The following is an 8,563-nucleotide window of genomic DNA, read 5'->3' as shown; positions in this document are numbered from 1 at the left end:
GGTTGTTGTGTTTTAATTTAAGGCTGCCTAAGCGACACTGGGCGAGGGGCCATGGTCACAACAGACACAGGAGGGAGAACTCAGGTGTATTAGTGGTTTATGGGGAGGTCCAGGTTTTGCGCAGGCGGTTTAGTGGAGAAAGTTTGTGCGGAAAAGCCATCCAGGCTCAGACAAATATAGCATCTCCAATCAGCCTAAGATGAATGTGTTTGGACTGTGGGAGGAAATTGGAAAGCTCCAGCCAATGTGCAAGTTCAAACCCAGAACCTTCCGGTTGTGAGGCCATGGTGCTAACCGCTGTGCCAGCCAGTTTTGGATAAATAAACTGCTTTATCGTGCTTTGTGTGTATTTTTAGTAAAGTAAGTGTGACGCTTTTCTTTTTTGTTTTGTAACTACATAAGGAGATAATATAGCTGAGATATGGTTTTGGGAATAATACAGGTATGATTTTGTTGTCAGCAATTGAGAGTGAAGCCTCTGTGGGAAGCCTCTGTGGCCAGGGGAGTCCGAGCGAGCTAGTTCTCAGGGAGGGACTCATTTTGCCAGCAGCAGCCTCATACCCCCTTCCCCATGTAATTGTAGGTTTTCGTTAACCACTGGTTATTTTTATATGCTTTTAAGAGTTGAGCAAAGCACGCATTTAAATTGCAAGGTGGAAGAGTTCATTATGGCTTCGCTTGGTGGTTTTTCAGAAAACGTCAAGCTTTCTTAAGTCCCCCAATAAACTGTTGATTGTTATAGTTACATTTTTTTAAATTCAAACAATCTGAAAACTGTTTTCAAGTTGTACAGTGTGATGGAAGGAAGTGCTAGCTTGCCTGTGACTTTAAATCTGTGTTCTCCATAGAATGATTTGCATGTCTCTTGTTATTGGTTGTTGGAGGTCCTGTGGACACTTCTAATTGGTTCAGCGTTTGTTACTTCCCATTTTTCCTGAATATGTGTTTCAGATCATGAGACTTGTGGGTATTTCTCAAGGCCACAAGCTCCAATCCTTCTCTACTTATAAAGTCGGTAAGTCAGTGTTTGCAAGCTTAATGTTAGTTAATTTCACACATTATTTTGACACTAGAGCCTGTTATTTCTAGCCAAGTTAACTGCATTACACAACATCTGTAATGATCAGAAAGATTTTGGCGTATTAAAGGTGTTTGAAAAGTATTAAAGAAACAAGTAGTAAATAGACACATTTAAAATTCTTGGCTCGTAAACAGTAAAAACTCTTAAAACTCTTATTGATTTGATTTGCCTTACAACTGGAAAAAGCTTTGTTTAAACAAACAGCAACATTTTGCAATATGCTCTTAAAATTTCATAATACTGCTGGGTAACATAATAAACACTGTTTCCTTCCTGCCAGGGATGAGGTCCTTGAAGGCCGTGGTGCTGCTGCACTTAATTCTGATCAGCCTCGTCTCAGGGCTGCACTATCCAAATTCACCTTTTTCCAAAGTGCCTTTCCTGACTGTGTGGAATGCCCCAACTGCCAAATGCCTCTCTCAGTATGGCGTTGACCTTGACCTGGGGATGTTTAACATTGTCCAAAACCAGAATCAAACCTTTATGGGTCAGAACATAACCATCTTTTATGATGATAAGCTTGGTCTGTATCCAAGGTATTCCCCTCAGGGAGAGGCTATGAATGGCGGGGTGCCACAAAACAGCAGCCTTGACGAACATCTCAGAGTTGCCAGGGAGAATTTAAACACCTATATCCCTGACAGGGGTTTCCCAGGCCTGGGTGTGGTGGATTGGGAAAGTTGGAGACCTGAATGGGAAAGAAACTGGGACACAAAGAAGATATACCAGGACAGGTCAAAAGCACTAGTGAGGTCTAAGCATCCAGACTGGAGCCCCAAACAAGTAGATGACGCAGCACGCATGGAGTTTAGCAAAGCTGCGAGGAATTTCATGGAGGAAACTCTGAAACTGGGGCAGGCGGCAAGACCAGATGGTTTGTGGGGCTATTATGGTTTTCCAAACTGCTACAACTACTACAGCAACAAAAGCACAGGCTACACAGGGGAGTGTCCAGCTGTGGAGTTAAAGAGAAATAACAGGCTTCTATGGCTGTGGAGCACCTCCTCTGCTCTGTATCCCGACATCTATCTCAGCGTCCAGATGCAAGGTCTCAGCAGAGAAGTGCTCCTCTACTGCCACCACCGCATCCTGGAGGCAATGAGAGTAGGGGATCAGGTGACTCCGTTCGCACCGCCCGTGTACGCCTATGCTCGCATCGTCTACACATACACGCTGGAATTTCTCTCTCAGGCAAGAATCAGACGTTTCAACTCAAACATTCTGTGTCTGTCGTGACTGGGGCTGCGTGTTTTGCTCACCTCTCTGTTTCTGTCTAACAGGAGCACCTGGTCTACACTATCGGAGAGAGTGCTGCTTTAGGCTCTGCTGGTGTAGTTCTTTGGGGTGACCACGCTCTTTCCAAAACTCAGGTACAATAACTGACTTGTCTGTTTGATGTAATTGGCTGTAATAGTGAAAGTGAGGATGTTACATTTCTCACTGATGCCTATAAGGGTCTTTGTTTTATAAGTTACACTTTTTAAAAATGTTGAAAGTTACACACAGGAAACTGTATTGCACAAAAATGACTGAAATGAAAAAACAAACAAACAAACTTACTTTAAAACTTCCTTATTTCATATTCAGGCTCTTTAGTTTTAAGGTCTGTTTGGAATCACTCCACTGTATATTTCATTTGTTACCTCTCCGCAACAAGGCCTCTCAATCCTGCTGAACACACACAGTACTGGTAAAAAAGACAGTACACCCTTTTTCATTCATAAGGATTTAAGTTTAAGGACATATTCAAATCATCCAGCTCTTAGGAGGTCTTAAAGTTAAGTGAATACAACCTCAGATGGAAAACAAGAAGGCTGCACTTTTTTTTTTTTTCTCGTATAGAAAACTATTCCACGCGTATATAAAACAGGTCCGCGGCTCCGAACCGTAGTAAAGGGACCTCTGGCTAATACGTCGGGTTCCGTGTTGGGCTCGTAGCCTAAAAATAGCTTTACTTTGTTGTCTGGGTCAACTTTGCTAGCGAGAGACAGAGAGAGGCGTTGAAAGGCTGCTCCAACGGAACTTATTGTTTCGGAGGAAAACACGAACACAGTGTACAGTCGAGTTTTAATAGCTTATTTACAACTGGGCTCGTCAGGCACTCTTTTTGGCTGCAGTGGTTATTATTATATTTACATGCTTCCAGCTCCCGTTTCTGCTCAGTGACAACTCGTACTTTTCCACCCTCCTTTTTCTCCCTCCTCGCGCTCACAGACACATAACGGGTATGGCGGTCCATTCTTCCTGCAGCACGGACTACACTGCCCATGAGGCTACATTCTTTAGGGCGATGCCTGTAACACTCTGCTATTGGCTTCATATTAAATCATTTTTGTGAATAATTTTTGTAAAATAATTCTTCACGTCATTATGTGGGCCGCAGATAGAGGTGACATGGGCCGCGAGATTGACACACAGGCATTAGAGCCTCTTAATAGGCTACGCGTGTTGTTTAGGCGTGTTGTTGGAATTACCAAAAATAGAGAGAGCATGGCCTAATATATGAAACAGGAAAAGGCCGCCGTGTAATCCATTTATTTCAACAAAGTAACTGTATTCTGAATACCACCCTTTTAACTGTAACGGAATACAGTTACTCATATTTTGTATCTAAAATACGTAACGGCGGTACATGTATTCCGTTACTCCCCAACACTGATCATCAGCAAGCGTGAGCACCTGTGTGAAAGCAGAAGTTTTACCAATTTAATGGTCTGGAGCAAGACCCAGAGGTCAGACTGTGCAATGCTGATGAGAGAAATCGCAATAAAAAAACCCTGAGCTTCATTTCAGACTTCACGGGCTTCCATCAGCGTATTAAATGTTCAAGTTCATGACAGTGCAATTAGAAAAAGACTGAACAAGTATGGTTGTTTGAAAGGGTTGCTAGGAGTACCTGTTCTCTCTCTGAAAGAACATGCCGAAACAAAGCTGTTTCGGCATGTTCTGGAACAACGTCCTCGACAGATTGTTAAAACCACACACTGCATATCAGCACAAATACCTCACACCAGCTGTCAGGCACAGTGGTAGAGGGGTGATTCGACACCTTGCAGTCACTGAGTCGATCACGAACTCCTCTTCATACCAAAATATTCTAGCGTCTAAAACTTAGTTGAAACTGGGTCATGCATCAGGGCAATGATTCCCAGCAAGGCAGCAATCTTCTACAGAGTGGCTGAAAAAGAAAAGAATTAAGGTGTTGCAATGAGAATTAAGAGAGCTGTAAACAAGTGCCCGCAAACCACGTTGAACTGAAGCAACACTGTAAAGAAGAGTGGGCCACAATTCCTCCAGAACCATGTGAGAGACTGCTAACGTCATAGAGAAAACTATTTCTTCAAGCTACTGCTGTTAAAAGTGGTTCTCCAAGCAGCTGAATCGTGGGGTGCACTTAGCTTTTCACACGTGTCTTCTGCATTTCGCTTTAGTTTTTGTTAAATAAACAACATGGCGCAATATGTCACATGTTGTTTTTCATCCAAGGTTGTAGTTATGTGACTTTTAAGACCTGCTAATGTCTAGATAATGCTTTTATCCTATCCTGATATTTAGAAACCTCAGAAATGTCAAAGGGTGTACTTTCTTTTTTAACGTGACTGTACATCCCATCACAAATATGTGGTTTCATTTTATAAAATGAGCTCTCTGCACAGCTGGACACTGATATTTCGCAAACATTACTCAGATGGGAGTAAATGAAGCATTTACTGGAGATTTTTTTTCAGTGGCAGATTAAAGTGGTTTAAACAACAGGACTTTTGTATATGGGACTGAGTCAAAAGAAGCCAGAGCGCTTGTTTATGTGTTCATGAGCATCACTGGGTAAAAACAAGGTGGCACATTGTGTTTTTAACAGTCTATTGATGATGATAATAGAGTGGTGCTTTTCTCAGCACCTTTTGCTTTGACCACTGATAATATCTTTAACAGTCTTAATGTATTTTTTTCATGCTGAGTAAAACAGGACATGTTACCTGCTGTTACCTGAAATACGTCTTTGTTCATTTTGTAATAGCTTTACACTAAATAATATATTTATACTGTTACCTGAACATGCATATAGCTTAAATATTCTGTTATATAAAGTTGCATTAAAACTTTTATTGGACATTCTTCTGCACATCCCTGGTTTATCATATCCTGTTTCTTTCCTGCTTTCAGGCTACCTGTGCTGCCATCAAGTCCTACATCGATAACACTCTGGGTCCTTACCTGGTAAACGTGACATCAGCGGCTACGCTTTGCAGTCAGACCATGTGTTCCTCTCATGGACGGTGTCAGAGGAAGGATCCACAGTCAAAGGCCTACCTCCACCTTGACCCTGCCTCGTGGAAGGTGGTGTCCAAGAGGAAACCAAATGGATGGAGGAAATACAGAGTTTTAGGACATTTGCAGCCACATCACGTAAAGCTAATGGAGTCTGAGTTTCAGTGCAGGTGTTACGCTGGCTGGAGCGGTCAGAGCTGCTCTGAGCCTGTACAGCTATAAGACTTAGGCAAGCAAGTGAGAGCTATGTTTAAATAAGTGGCAGTAAAATTTGAGGAATTGAAAAATCAAAGAGTGCATGCGCTCTCCTGTTAAGGGAAATCCTTAAACAGTGTCTTTGTTTTAGGCTTTTTTGTTTTAGCCTTTTTCTTTTTTCAAACATGTAAATGCAGCAGCTTTGCACTTTTGAAACTAGTAGCTAATTAATGGCTTCTTAGCAGTGAATGTATCAAGATACACTAAGACACTTTATTAGGTACACCTGGCTAGTACCTGGCTGGACCCTCTTCTGCCCTAATTCTTTGTGGCATAGATTCAACAAAGTGCAGGAAACATTCCTCAGACATTTTGGTCCACACTGACATGATAACATCACGCCATTGCTGCCAATTTGTCAGCTGCACATTCATGGTGCAAGCCTCTGATATCACCACATCCTAATGGTGCTCTTTTGGATTGAGATCTGGTGACTGTGGAGGCCGTTTGAGTGCACTGTCATGTTTGAAAAACTAATTTGAGATGATTTGGGCTTTGGGATATGAAAGCATCTATCAGAATATGAATACACTGTTGTCATAAAGGGATAGCTACGTTCAGCAACAATACTCAGGTAGGCTACGGTGCCCAAAATGTGCTAAGAGAAAATCCGCCACACCATTATATCAACACCACCAGCATGAGCCGTTCATGCAAGACAGGATGGATCCATGTTTACATGTTGTTTACACTGAATTCTGACTGTACCATCTCAGTTTCAGAGCAGAAACTGAGCCTTGGCAGACTAGGCAAAACTTTTATAATCTTCTATTGTCCAACTTTGGTGACCTCATTCGAATGGTACCCTTAGTTTCCTGTTCTTAGCTGAGAGGAGTAGCACCCGGTGTGGTCTTCTGCTGCTGCTTCTTCTTCAAGATTTGACGCGTCATGTGTTCAGAGATTTTCTTCTGCATACCTTGTGGTAATGAGTTGACCTCTGACCTCTGGTATCAACAAGAAATTTTCCCCCAGAGTAACTGCTGCTCACAGGATATTTCCTGTTTTTCGGATCATTCTCTGCAAACCTTAGAGATAATTGTGTGGGAAAATCCCAGAAGATCAGCAGTTTCTGAAACGCTTAGGCTAACCTGTCTGGCACCAACAACCATGCCATGTTCGAAGTCACATAAAATCACCTTTCTTCCACATTCCGATGCTCAGTTTGAGCAGCAGGTCGTCTTGACCGTGTCTGCATTCCTAACGAGGCATTATCCCATGCATCAATAAGCTGTTAGACAGATGTACCTAATAAAATGTCCGGTGATTGTATATTATTATTTGAGTGACAGAAATCAGCTTTAAACTTTTATGCAACTACAGTTTTTACAGAGGGTTTCCTCTACTGCAGTATTTTGTTTTATTACTTTGAACTTTTCTTACTTTGTCCATAATAAGGTTGGGCACAGAGTCTGAATTCAGTGCTCACTTTCTGTTCTTTAATGGTATTTTAAGGCGTGTTACTACGGGTAAAAAAATCTCAGCTTATCAGTGAAGGAGCTCTGGTGTCCAGCAGCTGAACAATGCAGTATTTGTATACTCAGAGACATTCTGATTTCATTTAGGGAAAAGGTTTGATTGCAACTCCGTCCTGTATTCACATGAAACAAAGAAGCACATACAACCTAAAGTCAAGACTGAGCAACGATTTAAAGTTGAAATATTTAAATACATTATTAAGAGTTCTTTGGGGGTGAAAACAGTTACAAATTAGTGCTCAGAGAACACATTATAATCTCTTTAAACATTTGTGCAAGGACCAATTAATGTTAATTGTCACTGCGTGAAACCTGCGGGTGTTCTCCTGGATTTTAAACGTCAGAACTGGATGATCATGGCTTCTGTAGCACCATCTCTCTTTTCCTTGATAATGTATTTCCATAATAAAGTCATATATATTTGATACTTTACATTAGCGTCTCTTGAAATATCATTTCTGCACGTTAAACCTGATCTCACCAGCATTCCCAATGTTGGTGGAACTACTACATGTTGATAGTGCATGATACCAGACCATGGACCTGCTCACCTAAATAGTCAAAAGAAGGAACACTTGAGTCCTACTCAGACAGCTGCAGGGCAGGGGTGCGGCTGCAAGAATGCAATAAAATACAAGTTGAAGCAGCTCATCGCAGTTTTCTACCAAGAATATGAGATCAGAGACGATGCACTCATAGACATGCGAGGCTGCAGCACGCATGCAGCACTCATTTTTATTCTTAGACAGTGTTTTGAGAATGCATTAAAGTGAAGTAATTGTGACCCCAACTGCTGATTAAAATCAATCAACTGGAACCGAGAACTACTCACAGAATATTTTTGGTTCTTCCAAAAGGTTAAAATAATGTGCAGAAAAACTGAAAATCCATTTCACAATATAAAACTTATTTTGTGACGAGTATAGAACACATCAACATTAATAATGTTAGAAAGTACATCGGGGCTCTTTGTTTTGTAGTTAACATTTATGCTTTCTATAAACTTTTCTATGTAAAATTTATACATTTATACTTTTATACCAGCAGGTGGTGTTGCTGGACAACTTATTAACAGCAAAAGGGCATCAGACATCAAGGTCAAAGCTCTGAGTGCTAGTAATAACTGAAAAAGTCAAATAAAAGCAGAGGTAAAGCCTGGTTTGGCTGTGTATGTCAGGTTCTGATAAGTTTACATCCGTGCTGTGTAGCAGCTGGGGTGCCCACTATGAGCTGAACCCGCTATAACACAGAAGCAAAGGGAGCAAAGAGGTGACCTTGATTGATTTAAGAGTGGCATGTACAACGCTGCCTTATCTGATAGAAACGGCTGCCGCAAACTGGTGTCACTGATGGTAATTTCCCTCCTCTGTCCCCCGAGGCTCAGTATACCAGAAGAATAGACTCCTACAAGGCCCCACTGTTTCCCATTTCCGGCTTTATCATAACTGGCTGGATTGTGAGGAAATGAGGAGAAGATGGGTGC

The 8,563-nt window shown here is 41.6% G+C and overlaps 1 protein-coding gene across 1 annotated transcript; it reads left to right on the top strand.

The window, feature by feature from the left end:
- The first annotated feature begins 981 nt into the window (after positions 1-981).
- On the top strand, positions 982-7,485 carry hyal1 (hyaluronidase 1). The gene is made up of 4 exons (XM_063472971.1): positions 982-1,015; positions 1,362-2,272; positions 2,362-2,451; positions 5,246-7,485. The coding sequence occupies exons 2-4, from the start codon at positions 1,364-1,366 to the stop codon at positions 5,570-5,572; spliced, it is 1,326 nt and encodes a 441-aa protein (XP_063329041.1). The 5' UTR covers positions 982-1,015; positions 1,362-1,363; the 3' UTR covers positions 5,573-7,485.
- Positions 7,486-8,563: the final 1,078 nt, after the last annotated feature.

The sequence above is a fragment of the Pelmatolapia mariae genome, linkage group LG5, assembly GCF_036321145.2.
Source record: "Pelmatolapia mariae isolate MD_Pm_ZW linkage group LG5, Pm_UMD_F_2, whole genome shotgun sequence".
In the NCBI taxonomy this organism is placed as follows: domain Eukaryota; kingdom Metazoa; phylum Chordata; class Actinopteri; order Cichliformes; family Cichlidae; genus Pelmatolapia; species Pelmatolapia mariae.
This window is presented reverse-complemented; position numbering and strand designations above follow the sequence as displayed.